Source organism: Oryzias melastigma, linkage group LG3 (assembly GCF_002922805.2).
Source record: "Oryzias melastigma strain HK-1 linkage group LG3, ASM292280v2, whole genome shotgun sequence".
NCBI classification, from domain to species: Eukaryota; Metazoa; Chordata; class Actinopteri; order Beloniformes; family Adrianichthyidae; genus Oryzias; species Oryzias melastigma.
Genome location: NC_050514.1, coordinates 24,136,921 through 24,155,692, shown reverse-complemented (window position 1 = coordinate 24,155,692; position 18,772 = coordinate 24,136,921). Strand labels below are relative to the sequence as shown.

General features: G+C 39.4%; 1 protein-coding gene across 4 annotated transcripts in view; it reads right to left on the bottom strand.

The window, feature by feature from the left end:
* trpm7 (transient receptor potential cation channel, subfamily M, member 7) overlaps window positions 1-18,772 on the bottom strand; it is a 43,528-nt gene that overhangs the window by 8,968 nt on the left and 15,788 nt on the right. For 2 of the 4 annotated variants that reach the window (XM_024295302.2, XM_024295303.2), the window contains exons 9-30: window positions 17,778-17,901; window positions 14,908-14,980; window positions 14,032-14,132; window positions 13,520-13,654; window positions 13,383-13,436; window positions 13,154-13,294; window positions 12,843-12,977; window positions 12,466-12,743; window positions 12,172-12,400; window positions 11,785-11,940; window positions 11,452-11,595; window positions 9,662-9,790; window positions 9,329-9,580; window positions 7,948-8,122; window positions 7,284-7,416; window positions 7,013-7,191; window positions 6,559-6,691; window positions 5,551-6,341; window positions 3,322-3,410; window positions 716-818; window positions 539-615; window positions 418-455 (exon numbers count right to left, since the gene is read on the bottom strand). In XM_024295302.2, the coding sequence (XP_024151070.1) occupies window positions 418-455; window positions 539-615; window positions 716-818; window positions 3,322-3,410; window positions 5,551-6,341; window positions 6,559-6,691; window positions 7,013-7,191; window positions 7,284-7,416; window positions 7,948-8,122; window positions 9,329-9,580; window positions 9,662-9,790; window positions 11,452-11,595; window positions 11,785-11,940; window positions 12,172-12,400; window positions 12,466-12,743; window positions 12,843-12,977; window positions 13,154-13,294; window positions 13,383-13,436; window positions 13,520-13,654; window positions 14,032-14,132; window positions 14,908-14,980; window positions 17,778-17,901 (3,669 nt within the window). Of the gene's footprint in view, window positions 1-417; window positions 456-538; window positions 616-715; window positions 819-3,321; window positions 3,411-5,550; window positions 6,342-6,558; window positions 6,692-7,012; window positions 7,192-7,283; window positions 7,417-7,947; window positions 8,123-9,328; window positions 9,581-9,661; window positions 9,791-11,451; window positions 11,596-11,784; window positions 11,941-12,171; window positions 12,401-12,465; window positions 12,744-12,842; window positions 12,978-13,153; window positions 13,295-13,382; window positions 13,437-13,519; window positions 13,655-14,031; window positions 14,133-14,907; window positions 14,981-17,777; window positions 17,902-18,772 lie in introns of those variants that run through there. The other 2 variants (XM_024295304.2, XM_024295305.2) reach the window with 2 other exon arrangements.

The window sequence follows — 18,772 nt, the reverse complement described above, 5'->3', positions numbered from 1 at the left end:
GTTATGGCTCAGGTTCAAAGAAGAAAAAAAGACTTCTGCAGCAAAGTGGAGACAAAACAGAAGGACATAAATGTAGTCCGTCCAATTTCTCACAGCAGCATAGAGGCTGCAAAGTATTAAAGTTGTGGATTCAGTACTTGTTCTTAGGTTATTTAAGTCCCACTCTGATCGTCTTTTTGATCCATTAACGAAGTGTTCCCAGTGCTTTTTTAATTTTGATTATGCCATTTACTAGTACATAGTTACTGCAGAGTCAGTTTATTAGAAATTTGCCTTCAAGTTGTGGATGGGACCTTTGATGCAGTTCTAGTTCAGATCAGTCCAAATTAAGAGCCAACAACTCCAGACTGAAGTACGTTTGTGATACAGAGACCGTTTATCATCTGTGGGTGATTAAAGTGCTAAAGTAACACTTACAGGCTGGTGGCTTGAGCTGATTTGACCTGAACTCGTTCCTGGTAAAGAGGGAAAAAAAAGTTAACATTTTTCCCCTTTAAAGTCATGTAAATCTGAAAACTATATCAGTTTCAGTTCTTACAAGCACTGCTGCTCTTGGGTCTTCATGGATGAGAATATCTTCCGCTGAAACTCTACTTCTGTCCTTCTTGGTCAGAGCTGCAGAAACAACCACACAATCAGAACTGGGTTCAAACACAACCAAAACATTGGTCTCTTTGAGGTCCTAAAGACGTGTAATTTTCATTTTGCAGCTTACTTGAATCAGGATGAAGAAAGGCCGGTTTTCTGTCGAACTCTGTGAAGCCGGCGTACGAATTAACGGCTCTCATTTGACCGCGACCTTCTGGCTGACCCTGTAACTAAACACACAAACACTTGGATAAGAAAATGTGCCAGAAATGTTCGTATTCTTTGAGTTTAAACACCAGCACTAAATAACGTATTTAACAAACACTTAAGTTTTTATTTTATCAAACGTGTTAAAGGCACCAGAGATAAGAGAAGTAAGTTGGGGTTTTAGTTTAAACTTGGACAAAGACTGTGGCGTTTGATCATCAGGACTATGCTTTATCTGTTGCTTCCTGTAATTCTTTAGCTTTGATGAGTTTCTGAACCTCATATCTGAATATTATGAATATATATGTATTTTGACTCCACAATTTCTAATTGGACTTAATCTAAAAATCAGTTCTTCGGTTACAAAATAAACTAAGTAATTATTTAGCTGCAGGAAGTTTGACTGAAATCAGTGGTTTAGCTGCTCTAAGCAGCAGCAAAGAGTCTAAAAGACCACAGTAGATAGGTGACACAGCTACATTAAGTATAGCATCATCTGCATAACTAAAACTTTATCAGTGGGAATGATCAGACCTAGAAAAAATACAGGTCCAAAGACTTTAAGTCTCACTCCAACCATTATTTATTCTTTTGTAAAATTGTTCCTAGTGATCTTTTAATTATGATTGAGCAGTTTTTAGGGAAACTCAAAAAGACTTGGTCATTTAAGACATAATTTGTGCACAGCAGCAGTAGCTCATTACAAGTATAATTCTGGGTTGTGGGCGGGACTGTTGGATCAGTCCAACCCACCTCTTCCCAGTCGCTGAGAGCTCACAAGCGAGCTTATAGACCCGATAAAAATAATGGTGAGCGATACTGGATCCGTCCAGTCGTACAGTTTTGAGCCAGAGGCGAGCTCTGACAATCACATGAGCGTTGAAGGCTCATCACTACTCACATTCCTAAGCGTGCATGTAAGGGAGCGGAGTGGAGAAGAGAGTTTGGTACGCCAATTTCAGCAGGTGCATCATTAGTCTGAGCTTTATTTAGCTTCCGGTTTTCTGATTCAACACGATTTGAGCTAAGAAATACTCAGAAACGCATATTTAAAATAGTTGTTAAATTCCTGGCAGTGTGACATGAACACTGTCGAATTATGATCAACAGGAACATTGTACCTTCCTAAACTGGTAATCTCACCCACTATTTTTTCTTTTGAAGGATTTGATGATCACAGAATCAGTGGCTGCACTCAAAACCTAACAGAAAAAAACCCCAAAGGTTTTCTTTGGTCTGTAACTATACAAAAAAGAAAAGTGCAACCAGAGATTTCAGTCTGGCTTCAAATATCACATCACTAAGAGGCTGCTCGTGTTCAACAGCACACTTATACCAAAGCAAGGAAGATGAGAAATGGTCCTGTAATTAATACATATTTATAAATCCACTGTAATTCCTTCAAAGATTCAATGCTTTGCATCTTTCAAGAGAAAGCTTCATAAATGATTAACTGACATTGTCTGAGAGTGAGAGTATTCTGACTCCATCCAAACTTTCATGTCCTTAAACTGTAAGAATTCAGCCGACTCACTGAAATGTAAAAACCCTCTCAGTTCCGTTAAAAGGATTCTGATTTTGACTCCTAGAATTAAACAGTAATCCTTAATGTAAATAGATTTTAAAGTAAAAGAGTTAGATGAAAGTCAAGTAAGCAGCCGTTGCCCCCCCACAGTTTTCTGGGTTAAAGGTGACGGTACTAAATGATGGCACATCTTTTCTTCACCATTCATGCCTCTGGAGAGTTGATAAGATAAGCATGGTGTGAATGATGAGGTGACCCTGATGCCTCCACACATCTGCTTCAAGCGTACAGTTTAGCAGCTCAGGGTTAGTTGTGTTTGGTCTAAGAAGACTAAAAAAAGGTCGACATTTAGCAAGGATTTTCTTTCCTTTTTGTTTAAAATTCTTTTTATGTGAAAAGGACGACTAATTTGACCATGAACTGCTCCACTCCCAATATGATAAATTGTCTTCCAGCCAAAACAAAGAGAACAATGATCCACGGAATGAGAAGAGCTGCCTTATGCAGGGTAAGGAATAAAAAAGTGTGAGCCAACTGACTGTTTGGCATTACAGCTATTTTTGTCAATTACTGATAGATTTTGAGGAGTCACATGTTTTTTTTCCCACTCCTCTTGTTTTACATTTACCCAAGTAAAAAGCTAAAAAAAAAAAGTTTATTTTAAATCCTAATCTAAAATCAGAAAATTAAAACTAAATGCTTTAACCTTCTTTTTGCAAAAACCGTTTAAGAAATGAATGTTGTTCTGAAAAGTTTACCTTTGTGCATCTATTTCAGAGCTGCGTGATAAATGGTTTGGAGCAGGATGTTTGCCGTGTTCCTCTACTGACGTCAAACTCTTTGTAGAGTCTGTTTACTTTAACATTTTAAAAGGTCTTTATGCAAAATAAGTCAATGTTGAAGCATGCGTTAATAACATACAAAAAAAAAAAGGAATTATGTAAATAATGTAATACAAAAGAGAAAAAAAAACCCAACTGGACTTGCTCAAACACACCCACCTGTGATTTGGTCTGTGTGGTTGGACTTTGCCGTCTGCTTGAAGTCTCTATTGGCGTGGGCTGCTGAAGGTCCAAACTGTCTTTATGTCCTGAGGAAAAAAAAAACAAACATTTGAAACAGTTTAAGTGTTCCAAATAGAACTCACAACACTGGTCAGAATACACTCATATCACTTAGGTGAGACAAGAGACTTTCATTCTTTTGACATCTAGAAGTTCTTCTCACCACTAACTCAAATAAGGCTGCCACAAACAATTATTTTAATAGTCGACAAAACACCGATTATTTTTTCAGATTAGTCGAATAATCGGGTCAAAGTGGATGTAAAGCACACATCTTAACTATCGTTAGCTTTAAACGAACTAAAAATAAAGACAATTAAGATGATCGTTTATGAAACTTTTAATGAATCGTGCAGCCTCTGTCCATTAGGTTTTGGTATTAAAACAAGATCAAATCAAATAAGACAGAAATAAGGAAAATAGTTTCCATCAAACTCGCTTTGACAGGTGGCCCGCCCCTCAAAATGATACAACAATTTGATATCAATTTTATACATAAAGGGTATATATAGGGTCAAAGGTCACCTGTCAAAATGAGTTTGATGGAAAGTATATTCCTTATCTCTCTAATGAGGTCGGCATCTGAAGCAAAGGAACTATTTTTCCACTAAAGATAAAGTTTTGGTCTCACTGACTCAAAAGATGAAAAAAGTGCATTTTGTGGTTCTGAACGCTCACAACTTTCTTTAACTTTATTACACTCTGACTCCATAAAATATAAAGTAACGACTAATCGACTATTAAATAAGTCGTCGACTATTTTAATAGTGGCAGCCCTAAACTCAAACACAAAACAGGTTCTAGATACATATCCACGTGAATCCTGAGTTGATGATGTTCGTGCTCCAACAGATGGAGGGAAATGTCTATCACATCTATGTCCTGACCCAGAATGCTCTACAGGCTTCAATATAACCTCCTTCCCATGCATTTCTGCAGATTCTTGGGTTTGCCAGCAGGGCCTTGAGAATGGTCTGGTTGACCAATACCATTATGCTGCGTTCATACCAAATGGGATTTGTGTATCAAATTTGCATTTCCTGTGTTTCTTGCAACGTGTGCAAGATTTACTGCAAGACACTTGTCCAAATTTATACTCAACCGAATAGATGCGTGTTGAGGGGCTACCGTCAAACGTTTTTAGCTTTATTGCTACATGGAAGCATCCACTGTTTATCTCAATGCATGAAATTTAAAGAGGATGTTGAGAGATCAGGTTTATTTATTTTAAAGAGCTCTACAAAAGCGTTGTTAATCCCGTCTCCATGTTCATGAGATCATTCAGAGACTCTCCCAGTACCATGATGTTCACCATCTACTGCAGGAGTTACGACTGAATGACGGCTGTTCAGGACAAAAACCTGAGCATCAGGAGGAAGTTGGTCCAAAATCCTCATCTGACACGCCACGGACTGAAGTTCCTGATTGGTCGACGTGACTCATCTTTTCACCAAAGTTCAGATAATTGAACTCTGGATGCATCACAATGCTCATATTGCCCTGCTGTACGAGCTGCTGCCAAACACACTGCAGGACTGATGAAAGAAACATTGACTTAACTGGTACGTAAATTATGTTTGTTGTGAACACAGCTTTGGCGCTGTGATCTGGTAGTGGTAATTCTTCTGGGGCTTGATCACATTTTAGCACAATCCATAAGGGATCACCACAGCAAATCTGCTTTTCACTTATTTGCATGGGTGGTTTGGAAGAGTTTTACACCAGATGCCCTTTCCTGACACATCCCTGCATTTTATCTGGGCTGGGGAGACCCAGACATGGGCCCCTTTGTGGCTACATAGTTGGGGAGCAGTTTGAAGTGTCTTGCCTAAAGACCCACACTGGATTAAGCTCAGAAAACACAAACATCTCCTGATTTTAATGAACCATGGTTGTCTGGGTGTCGTGATTACACCCGACTAAGTAAATGCATTTTATTTGGTGTGATCACTCTACTCCATGCCCCAAACTGGACTTAATCTTTCCAGAACTCTTCATTTATAAGCCACCCAATTTTAAACCCTGTCATCATGTGTTGTACCTCTCCATGTATCTACTCCCTCAAGTTTAACACTGAAATCAAGCAGGCATGGAGGCTGAGCAATGCTGGAAACTCCAGAACTACCAACACTGTCTCAACAACAGAGATCTACTTTTCTGACTTACCCACAAAAGCCCCAAACTCTACAGAGCTGCTGTCTCGCTGGAGGGGTTGCTGTTGAAGTCCAGCCAAAGAAAGTTCTGGATGGCTGGAACCACTGGGCTGGGAAGGAGTGCTGGAGATGTGGAACTGGGCACCTTGGGATGGCACGTTGGGCAGGCTGGATGGCGACTCGGAGAGAGGCAGTTCTTGTGGACGGGTCAGCTTACTATGAGTGAGAGAATGGCCTCTCAGACGCAGCTCTGGAGGGGAAACAGCCCCAGTGCTGTGGACAAAGGCACCGGACCCGGCACTGCCCGAGGAGCCAGCCTCTGCAGCAAGGTACTCAAGCCCAATCAAGGCCTTCTTCTCTGGGCTCAGTGGCAGGTTCGTTGTGGGGTCCAGCCCCTGTTCTTCTCCAAAACTGGGCGCTACTCTCCTGCGGTTTTCTGTCACAGCCCCCAAGTCTGCACCAATCCCAAAAAGAGAATCTGCAATGTTGGCTCCCGTCTGAGGAAAAGAGGACCCGAAGTAGGCCCCCACGCTGTGTTTGACTATAGCGGAGGACTTTGAGTCTGTCGACATGGGAACAATGCTGGGGACCACGTTCTTGGACAGACTGAGCTCGCGGGTGATCTGAGTGTGGACCTTGGTGGCCTCTGATGCTCTCTGAGCCGCCAGAGTCTTCAGAGTGTCCACAGTCAGAGCAGAAAGGTCTTGTAGGTGACCGATCTGCGAGTCCAGCGTGTGCAAGGAGCGCTTTATGAAGTTCACTTTGTTTCCAACCTCTTTCAGCTGCAAGGACATGGTCTCAACCCTGAAAAATACACAAACGCCTTCATTAATATAAGCCACATTTGCAGGTATCTTTTATAATGAGTAACAGGATCAAATATTGAGATTTGAATTTTAAAACTCTCTATTTGAACCCTCTTTCACTCCATACATTTTCTATTGCTATAGTTATTCAGAATTAGGGTAGAAACAGATCACAGTTCGAAACACACGTGTATCATGGTCTGTACCGGTCTCACCTTTGTGAGGTTAGCCGTATGCGCTCCTCACTTCCCGAGTGAAACTGATCATCCTTTTCGTGGAAGTACGTCTCCACACACTGCTCCTCAAAATCGTGAAGCTTCTTTTGGTCTTCTTCAGTCAGAAAAAGCTCTGAGAGAAACAGAAACCAGCGTCTGGTCATCAGCCGCAACACCATTCATTTTCTCTGTCATTTGATTCAGATTTTCACATTTATAATCCATTTTTTCTTTGGCCTTTCGCACTTTCTAAAAGTTAGCACATTTATTTTGTCAATTGAAATGCATTTTAAAGGTTTGAAATTTGTATTGGGTCAATTTGAAATGTTATTTACATTTTTTTGGGGTATAATTTGCTATTTTTGCTTCAGTTTTATACAGTTACAGTTCGTTTGTCCGTGAAGCACTCTGTTGTGAAGGGACTGATTAAAAAAAAAAAGAGGAGCACACTTACTTGGTCCATAGGTGCTCTCCTTTTTCCTCTTCCTGCACATGCAGAAGAGGGAGTAGACATGGCACAGGAAGATGAAGGGGGGAGGGAGGACAGGCTTATCATGGTAGGCCATAATGAAATGGTAACGCTGGAACTTCCACACCAGATTGGAGATGGACTTCACTTGCATATATACATTGCTGGAGAACAGAGCACAGCATGAAGAAGCTTTAGTGTTAGAGCTTCAGAACAACACGGTAAAACCATGTGTGTGGAGGCGACTATCACTCACTTGAAGAAGGCAATTAGAAGATTGACCATGAGAATGTACTGGACAAAGAGGTAGACTGCTTGGAGGAAAGGAGTGAGCCACACTCCTGCAGCACATAGTGGCCTTACCGATTCTTCACTGTTGTTGGCACACACTGGAAAAACAAGTTCAACATGATTTAGGGCAGAAGACAAAAATCAAACGTAAAAAAAAAAACAGCAATGCACAGCTTTTCATCGTAGTTGATGAAGGATAGGACATCATGACTTCAAGCATAGATGAACTCTAGATTGAGACACATGTGGGTTGAAATAATTAAAAACAAAATGAATGCTCTGCTGTGAAATCTGTGGCTTATCCAGGCAATAAAATAATTTAGCTGTTTAGTCTTCTACATAAACAACTTAGGCTGTAAAAAAAACAGTGATAAACTGTGGATGCATTTAAGAGGTCTGAGAAACCTCATGAACTTCATGAACTTTTGAGGAAAAATGGATGAAAGACAACAAAACAAAAATAATTCACTCAGATGAACTGCAGGTGAGGCTGAAAAACTAAAAGCTCTGGCCTCATGACAGAGCTGTGACAATGTGAACTGGTTGCCGGTCTTTGATCCTGACTGTTTTCAGAGAAAAACTAATCATGATCCCATAATCTGCCCCCCTCCTGTGCTCGTCGTTCTTACCGTCGATTTCGTAGGCATACACTTCCCCGTACATCATCCAGTACGGCTGGAACACCACGTCTTTGGCCAGAGTCCAGCTGGGCTCCTCGTTTGGATATAAAATGGCTTTCCTTGGCACTCCGTAACTCAGCAGGACAACAATCATTATCACCACTATATAAAACATGTTAGCCACCTGTAACAATAAATACATAATTGAAAATATAAGACAGAGCAAAACCAGTCTGAAGGATAATGAAAATTTTTCAAAGATCTACAATGTTTTTTTAGTTCAACTCCAGGGATTGAAACACAGAAACATTTGTAAATTTGCCAAAAAGATACAATTGTTTCAGTTTAATTTTGGGGTCTTCTTTACAATGAATAAATATGTATATTACATTTATTTACTTTAAAATAAATAAAACCTATTTGCAATGTTTTCATCATAACAATCCCCAGAACTGACAGGCTAATATTGATGTTTAGGAAGGAGAGTTCAGTACACAGAGGAACGTCACATCTACTACATTTATATTTAGTCTAGGTTGTCTGAGAGGGAAAATATGAGGAATTATGATTTGCTTTCTTGCCAGGATAAGTTCTGCTGCCTCCTAGAAACTTCCAGGTAGAAACTTTAAAAACTTGAGTGCCTGGAATTAAATATAAAATGTTTAGATTCTGATTAAAACAGATTTCAACCTAAAAAATTAACAAAAAAAATGTAAAGTGGATGAAAAAAGGTTTAATCTGCTAAAGAGTTAAACCAGTTGGACTCAAAAGAAAAATAGGAAACTAAAGATGGATTTATTCAAGCTCAGACACAGCAAAGTGTGTGGATCCTGTAAGTTTAAATCTCAGCAAGAAAGCTAATAAGTGTAAGATGATAAAATGGAATGCAAAGTTTAATTAATACTCCTTAAAAAGGTATGGAAGCACTCATGGAATTACTTATGTGGTGAATAAGAACACTTAGGGGCCTTTTAAAGTTGATGTGTGGTACAATACCTGGCAAATGCATGCAGATGATTACTGCTCTTTAAGTGTTAACAGTAAAAAGAGGATTTATTTATGATCAAAAATGTGCATTAAAACAGGCTCAAAGGATTAAAGAAAGGCGAAAGAGTCATTATTAGAGCATCTTTTTTCTGCAAAACAAAAACGTAGAAAAAATTTTTTTTATTAAATGTTTTGTAACATAATGTCAACTCTTTTTGAGACTACATTGTTAAAAATTTGAATATCAAACTCGTCAAGGTCAAACAAATCCGGTTTCTGTTTGGCCAAAATGATTCCGTTAATAATAAATGTAGGCAGAATGCTGACAGAAATGACTACAAAACTTGCTTGCATGCATTCTACAAAAAAAATGTAAGTGAATACGTCAAGAAAAAGTACTCACCATCTTAGCAATCATCATGACGTACGGCCCAGCTTGCTGGTTAACAGCCAGTATATCCAGGAGGCGCACATACCAAAAGATGATGTTGAGACAGTAAACTATCCTCCCAGGTATGAAGGCTTCACCTCCGCCTAGCCTCAGGCCGAAGCCGATAAAGAAAGTCACGATGGCCAGAAAGTCGGACACGTTGAAATAGTCGCTGAACCACACCTTTATCTTCTGACTTATTTTTCCTGCCTCTGACATGAACATCTAGAAAGAATGAAGAGGAGAAACAGCCCGTTTAATTTCAAAATAAAGAGTTGGAATTAACTAGTCTCATTAAGTCTGTACCTCTCTGATTTTTTCAATGGCAGAAGTGAAGATGTAGACGATTACCACCCACTCTTGAGTAGAAGGAGTTTCAATCATTTTCACCAGCACAACGTATGTGTACAACATCAAGAAGCCCAGGTAGAAAAGCTATAACAAAGGTTCAAAATATTACAAAAGATAATCCTGAAACATTTTCAAAACAATGACAAGACAAACTTTTTTAAATGATGGCTATAACAATTCTCATACTCATACATGGATCTTGTCATTTCTCAGTTTGTTTAAGTCGCACTCCAACTATATTTTTTCTAATGTATAATAGTTCCCAGTGGTCTTTTACTTATGACTATGCAGTATTTGACCAAAATAAAAATAAAAAACTCTTTAAGGCATCTTTTCTGCAGAACTTGCCTCTAGGTTGTAGGTAGGACTGTTGGAATGGAAGTAACTATGTTGATGTCCCAGCATGCCTTTGTTTACACTCTCTCCCAGTAGCTTACAGACTCTCACAACCCCAACATTAGTGTAGCCAAAAAAAGAAAAGGAGTGTGATATTGGAGCTATCCAGCCATTTAGCATCGAGCCAGATGCCAGCTCAGATGAGGAAAATTAAGACGTTAATGGATCTACTTGTTAGAAAAGGGAAGATTTAGAATTGGGGCGGAGCACGGAGACTTGGGCCCGCCCATCACAGTGTCTGTTTTCATTTTGTTCCAGATCCAGCATGATTTAAATGAAATACTCAGAAACAAAGTTTTAATCTTAAACTATTCTATATATGCCATTAATCATGAGAAAAAAGCTACAAGACCATGTTAAAACTACTTAACACTTTTTAAATGCCTGAATGCATGAAGATAATTTATTTTTATTTTATTTAAACAGACAAGACAGACACTGTTTACACATTGAGTTTTTAAATTCTAATATGTTAGTTTGCTTTTCAACCAACATCCATAAGCTCGGTTGATCAATCATGAACAACTCAGTCAAAGTTTAATCAATTCTCAAGTAGGTGAAAATGTAAAATACTATTCTAAATATCAAATATTAAATCCCAGCTGCAGTAGATTTAGTGTAAATTACAGCTCCTGTAACACTTGGAGTGGTTGAAGCAGACACTGGTAGATGATTAGAATAGATAATCATCTTTGCCAGCGTGTTAAATTAAGCAAAAAAAAGGTACATCTGAGACAATCAGTTTTCCCATATGGAAATGCTGAATTACTGCTTCCCTGTGGAAGAGAAACATGTTAACAACACACGAGACCGTGGGAAAAGAACAGAACTTTAACATATCCAATCTCTTGGTCCAACTTTGATTGGTTCTGCAGTTTTCACAGTCGCTGAAGCTGGTCATGCGAGCTGTGAACTGATGGAAAAATCTACCCGCTGCTCTCAAAGCTGATGTGAAAGTCAATGGTGCAGAATAATACTGATGTACTGAAGCAGGTAGAGCAGATAGAGATAAGCTTGATCAGAGGCAATATATGCAGACAAGCTGATTCAGTGATGCTATCAGAACTTCAGAGTCTCAAACAACCTCAAAAACAAGCTTTTGTCTGCAAATTAATCCAACGTATGCGACTCTCAGGCTCCTGTGACCCAGCCTCGGGCTTGGGAACAGCCCAAATGAAAGCTAGCAGCAGGCATGCAGGAAAACACTTTTGTTGGGCTGCAATCATCTGCCCTAACCATTGAAAATTCGTTTTTTCTGTTATTTAAAATGCAAAAACGATGCAGGTGAATGACGAGAGGTGATGGGAATGTACCGCAGATGTTAGCAGGTTTTCTTGGAATTGACTTACCGTGTTGGACCAGAACTTGACGATGGGAGCGTGGTAGAAGGCGTAGATTTTCCTGGTCAGGGGCAGTTTTCGGGACCGGACATGCGTCTCCATGTCATGTTTTGCCTCTACATGGTCATGTGACCTGGCCTCTTTGAAAACATCCTGAACAAAAGATGCCCATTATCAACACAAGGCCTTGATGTAGTAATAGAATACCAAGCAGGTTTAAACACATTAACTAAATCATAAATTTAGGTGTCAGACATTTGAAATCAATTTTGAAGACTGTATTGAACTGCTGCAGAGCCATCATGCAAACAAAATGAAAAAAAGAGAACGAATAAATCTTGCCATTTGGATGTCTTCATGAAGGTTCTGGAAGTTGTGCTCACTGTCCTCCATGGTCATCTGGTGGTCGTCCTGACTTTGAGGGATGTGAGCCATCTCAGCCTTGGATTTGTACTCCAAAAGCAGGATGGCAGGAGGCACCAAGATACTCAGAATCACCTGGAGACACATGGACGCACACTCATGTGGGTAGCTGCTGCTATATTTGTTAAGACAGTCTTTAAGTTGCACAATTTTCACTGCAAAATCAAATTTGACTTTTGCACTGAAAGTATAGAAGGCTTTGCAGTTATTTCCCAGCTTTTCTCCACATTTTCTGTTAAGGAATACATTTTGACAAACTTCGAGATGTGTTATAAATCAAAAGTAAAGTCTAGATGGAGCATGAACCTTGTACCAGGAGTTCTTGCGCATGTTCAGGCGGCCCATCCACATGTCAGACAGCAGCATCTGAGTGCAGGTGTGAGCGACAAAAGGACGCAGGTGGGAGGACACAGCCAACTTCAAACAGGTGGAGTTACTCCAGTTCTTCAGCTCGTAGGTTAGAAGCTTCATGGCCATCGTTTCATCCTGCCGGAACGACTGCTCCAGAAGGTCCACCGCCAGCGTTCCAAAATCACTGGTGCACATCAGCAATGTTAGTTCATGACTTCATCAAAATGCTCCAAAATGCCTCTGACCTACTTTGAGTAGTCCTTTAGCTCATCTGAGGTGTCGTCCACCACGTCGCTCTTCTTTGCCTCGTAGCCCATGGAGCGGCAGAGTTTACAGGCCACCAAAGCCTTCGCCATGTTCTCTTCTCCATGCTGCCAGAAGAAGAGAGACATTTTCTGCCTCTTCATCAACACTGCCCACACGAGGAGTTCGTTGAAAGGGTAGGGGAAACGCCGGGTCTCAGGGTCATCAATGTCCACAATCTCCTCTTTGCTTCTCTTCTTGTTTTGCTCAGCAGAGGAGTCCAACTGAAAAGCAAAGGAACGATGACAAGATGGCTGAGAATGCCGCTCTCCCCCATTACAGTTCTAATCTTTTCATGTAGATCTCGTGCAGCAGGACTGTACCTTGGGTTTGTACGGCTGTGCAGTCTTGATAAAGTGGTTGTGCCGCGTTTTCTCCTTCTTGTCAGCTTGCATGCTGAAAGCCTCGTGATTTTTCCTGAAATGAGAACCGGGACCCACTGCGTGGCGCCCAGACCTCTGCACAACACACAAAAAAAATAACCCTCAGATTTTTATGACTAATTCAACTTAATTCATGAAAAGCTATAGAAATTGCAAAAACTAACTGAGATAAAGTACTTGGCGGACCTCACTTAAATATAAAACTTTGTGACCTAAAAAGCTAAAAGAAAATGGGTATGTTTTCTACTTACTCTATTGTTGCCATGGAGATTGTTGTAAATTATTCGGAAGCGTTTTCTGGTGTAGTTGCACCTGTAAGTCCCGCCCATCAAATATTCAATTACCAGGCCAACATCAATCAAAGTGATTTTGTAGTTGGGAGGCAGATTACTCTGTAAAAGGCACAAACACCTCAAACATCAGATTTCCTTTAATCAGTTTTTATACATTTAAAAAGGGATTACATTTTTCTTTCTTTACCTGTTTAACATCTCTAACCAGATGAAGGAGAGTTGGGTTGTTTGGAGATTGTTTCTGGAATAGAAGGGCGTTCAGAGATGTTCAGATGCATGACGCAAACATTTATGCTTTGCCCGGCGTTTGCCGTTAATAGTTACCGTGTTGTAGAGCTCCTCCAGCCGATTGATTGTTAGGAAGCGGTGCATGCTCACACCGTTTTCTATCAGCAGCTTGACAAAGTCCACTCTGTCCATCACGAGTGCGTCCAGCATGGCTTGCTCCAAAGAACTCACCTAAAACACACAAACAAAGAAGAAACACAAGCAGTTCTTCTTTAGACAAACCGAGGGAGAAGGTCTAAAATATACCCAGATTAAACTCAAAGCACACAGCATTCAAATAAACACCCAACCTCTCATTCACCCGAAAGCCTGCCCTATTCTTGTTTTGAAAATAAACATGAGCACCAAGGGTCTGCTTATGAAGACAAGAGCAGAGAGGTTTAGATTACAGAAAAGAAGAGCCGTTTATGGAGCCTGTTTCCTGGCTCATTAGATCCCAAACTGAAGCTAACAGAGACTCCGGCTTTAGCAAGGGTGACTGCAAACTGCTCAACAATGCAAACATCCCTTGAGAGTCATTTCTCATGCTTGCAAATTTGTCAACGTACCAGCAGCTGCTGTCCATACACAAACACGTGGTTCTTGGCAATGTCTACACGGTCCCAGGCCAGAGTCAGGACCAGCTGATCGAAGGGGGACAAGTTTGTACCTGCAGTAAAAAAGGGGAAGGTGTAAACACAAACAGGTGATTCTACAGTTAGATTAATCTCAATTTTGATAAACTGTTAAAATTAAAGCAACAAAAGCAGTGTTAATCTCACTTCCCAGGAGTTCAATCTAAAGTTTTTTTGGTACTTTAATCTCACATCATTTCCTCCCAACATATAATATACATCAATGAAAAGAATCAGAGAACTTGAGAGCATCTGCATGTATCTTTATGAGGTAGTTCTATTGTAATTATAATTAATAGAGAACATATTAATAGATTTACTCACCGCTGTTATATTTATTTTCTAAACTGAAATGTGGAGTCAGCATGAAGGATACTCATACTTCTGAAGATTGTTTGTGTTTAAGCAGCAAGGGTGAATGTTCATGTTTCTTTTTATTTAAAACCTAATATTTATAATACAATAAAAAAGAGTGAGCTGCAATAACCCAATGAAAGCCTGATCTGAAACCTAAGAGGGAATAAAAATAAAACCCATGAGATGAGGGCTCGCTGACTGACAGTGTTGGTATAAGGAGGTCATGTGAATATTAGGATCCTGACCTCCTCTGGACTAGAGGAGGGCACCATCAGGCTGGGGTGAGGGAATTGTGTGCTCAAAGCATATCCATATCGGTAGGAAAACACAGAAAAGTCTTGAGATCTTGACTTCTAAAGGCTAACGTGGACAACACACACAGACTTTCACTTTCAGTTTGTTCATTCTGGAGGTTAGGGGTCATCAAAGCTTTTGAGAGGCAGTCTTACACACCTTGGAGCAAAGCCTTTAGGATGGCTACATCAATGTCCTGTTGTTCCTCTGAGCTGATGTCAAACACAGTGATCTGTTTGAATAGAAAAGAGAGAGCACATCATCAGGTTCCCACAGATGTTGCCCAGATGTTTGCAGATGGTTTGTTATGGAATCAACAGTTAAATTGGGCGTGGTGTGCCACTTCAGCGACAAAGTGCATTTGCTTAAAGTTGAAATGATAGCTCTTTGGTTACAGTGCGACCCTCAAATGATCACATTAATCACAATTAATCAATTACATAAAAACTGGTGATTGTTTTTTTTTTTAATCACAGTAATCTCTTTTTTCATCTTTAATATTGTTGTGTTCTCAAATATAAAACAAGGGTCCAAGTGCATGAAGGTTTCATTTGAACTCTGCTAAAAACATATCTTACAACGCTCAAGGAGCAGATCTTGTCCACGTGACGTCATTAATGTGCGACTTTGTAGTTCTTAACAGAAGTAACCCAAAACAAAGCCACAGCAAGTATTTATTATGTAAAGGAAAAAGCCTGACAAGGTGTTCGTCATCATAAATTAATGGAGGACTGATTGTATGGGACGGTAAATTGTGGAAAAAGATACATCAGCATATCTATTATGGTATTAATAACAAATTTGTGGCTTTTGGATTACTCAGAAAAGTGTTCCTCCTTTTCTTAATTTTTAAAGTAGAGCACTCTAGACCTGACAGATCGAAAAAAAATCCCCTTGGTGGTATAAAGTATTGGTTCAAAGTCTGTTAGTATACTACTAAAAAAGTGGCTTTATAAAGTTTTCTTATACTAATATTTTACAGTACCACAATGTCACCAATTTCGATGAATATACCTCAAAATGAGGCTTTTCACAACAATTAATAGGTTTGATTTAAAACAGATAATTAGATTAATTAATTACAAATTGTGATTAGTCAATCGCACAAAAAATAAAATGATGAGAGATGGTTACAGCACCTACAAAGACATTTAATGCATCTTTAGTATTTTTAGAAGCAGAAAAAAGAATGCAAACAAGAGGATGCATGTACACCTCAGTCCAATACAATACAGTCGGACCTATTAGGTAAAAACACCACAGTGCTGTATAATTGCCCTGACCAAGCGGTTTAAACTCAAATGAAGCAGCCACTCCGTATCCAAGATAAACCCTTCAGCTATCAGGCTTACCTTGAACAGAACCTGCTTCATTTCAGAGACAGAGTCTATATTTAAAGGTTACATTTTTCTTAAACAACACTAACACAAAGTGTGCCTTTGGGCGTGCAGCTATACAGCTGAGCTGCCCTGTTAACTTCTCCTTGTAGAAAATCTTTCAGCATATTGTGAACATTTGATGTCTCTTCTAACTCAAACCGGTTCAGGATTGTTCTGTTAAAGGTTTAGTTCTGATGGGGAGTCGTTCCACTCCATTGTTGTCTCACGCAGCCTCAGTGTGGTGAACTGCATTGCAGTGGTTGCTGTTGGGATAAAACTATAACTGTGTGACCTACATTTGACTGTAATACAAAAGCCAGTGCGTCCAAACATCCTGGGAGGATTTTGTTTTAAATTGACATGTAATGGATAACTTGTGTTGAAGTAAAATTACTAACCATTATACAATATTTGTGACCAATTCAACTGATTTCAGTCACAGGAGCTTTTTTAAACTTCCACCTTTTCATTTAGCTCAAAGTTTATCCTTTGACATAATTACTAACCATTTCCACTTTTATTCCAAAGCTTTGAACTTGAAACTAAAGCTTACTAAAAACACAATGTGTTTCTTACTTTAACATTATAACCAAACAAGTAACTTGGTGACACAAAGTGTTTTAATATTAGCATCTAAATACTTACACATTTTAAAAGATTTTAAGAATAAAATGTTTTAAATATTCTTTTATACAATAAAAAGATCAAAGTTATTGGTTAGCTATGATAAGAGTTTGTAGTCATTTTCATATTCTGTAAAACACATGCTATACTACACTATATTGGCACATTTTCTAATAAATCAAATAAGCATTTAGTCACTTTACTCGTCTTTTTAGTATGTTTGATGGCAACATTCAGTTCAATTCAGGTCTGGAGATGGAACAATTAGGAAGTGATCAGTTTAAAAAAAAATCTTCACATAAATCAAAGTGATTTTTGTTAGCGTTACATTAAACGACCTCTTTACAGGGGTCATTTATCCATGATTTCTGTAGTTCTTCGTTTTCATGAAGGAAGTTAATAGATTTTTTTCCTGTGTTGTTCCCAAAGGATGACGTCTTTATAGTCTCAATTTACAGTTATTGATGCCCTCTTTGGGGCTGCACGGTGGCGCAAGTGGTTAGCGCTCTTGCCTCACAGCGAGAAGACCCCGATTTGAATCCCGGCTGGGACCTTTCTGTGTGGAGTTTGCATGTTCTCCCCGTGCATGCGTGGGTTTTCACCGGGGACTCCGGCTTCCTCCCACCGTCCAAAAACATGCTTCGTAGGTTAATTGGCGACTCTGAATTGCCCCTAGGTGTGAATGTGAGAGTGAATGTGTGTGTGATTGGGGCCCTGCAACGGACTGGCGACCTGTCCAGGGTGTACCCCGCCTTCGCCCTTCAGTAGCCGGGATAGGCTCCGGCACCCCGCGACCCCGAAAGGGAAGAAGCGGTCAAGAAGATGGATGCCCTCTTTGCTCTCCTGAACTTTGAGAGCATCACTTCATCCTAAAACCTTCTGGCTTCCAAAAATGTTTTGTTCAATTATAAAATATTTAAAAAATTATTTATTTCCCCAACTAAATTAGGATAAAAATTTCACTAAACAAAAGGATGAACATGTTATGAAAGAGGAAGTTTTTTTAAGTTAAGAACAAGGACTTACCAGTTCTTTGCTCTTCATGCACTCCATCAGCATCTGGAAGAGATGGATGGCATCGCTGTGGCTGAAATTGAAGGTCTTCTTGATGGTTGCTATGATATCCGTTTCAACTCCATCAGGAAGACCACTGGAAACAATGATACCAGAAAATGTTTACAAAAATTGCTTTAAACCCACAAAGTTAGGGTAGTTTCACAATTGTATAGCAGCACAATCAGCCAATTTTTAGACTTTCATGATATCAGGAAAAAAAAAAAAATTCAGAAAACACAAAGATCAACTAACTTATCTGAATATGACCTCAGGTCTCTACTTTATTATTGCCCGCTCGTGCTGATTCAAAAGCTGATAATTCACTACCACAAGACATGTCAGTTTATTGGAACTTTGAAGCTAATGATAGCTTAGTTATGATTCTTTATCAGTAAGACCTATTTAAAAGCACCACAAATTAATCTTTTGTGACCTGTTGGCAGGCCGCTATAAAAACATGAGATTACTGATAAATTAACTCTAGAATAAAGCATACATAATCCAAGTTTCCAGTTAATTTACCCAACATAATGGTTTACTTTGTACTTTTGAAGACCTCTAAATGTAATATATGATATCAATAGGGAGCATGTACAGAGACCAAAGGGCTTTTGTCACAGTTAAACCCAACTCCATAATTTTTTAAAGTAAATTTGAAATATAAAATGTTTCCACTAGAAAACATCTAAATAAAAGTATCACCAACAAGTGTATGTACCGGTAGCTCATAGAAGAAAAAACAGAAACCTTTATTGATTTAAAGGGAGGAACATCACTTTGTGAACCTGCCTTTATTTGTCTCCAGCAAGTAAAGACTTGATCGGACAGGCCACGTTCTGCAAAGGATTCCTCTTTGGCTTCAACAACAACCCGTGTTCAGCTCTGCTCTTAGAACACACTGAACTTCTGAAGAGCCCACCCCCAGATCTGTAGCCATCTCTGACAGATTGGATCAGCTTTTCTTC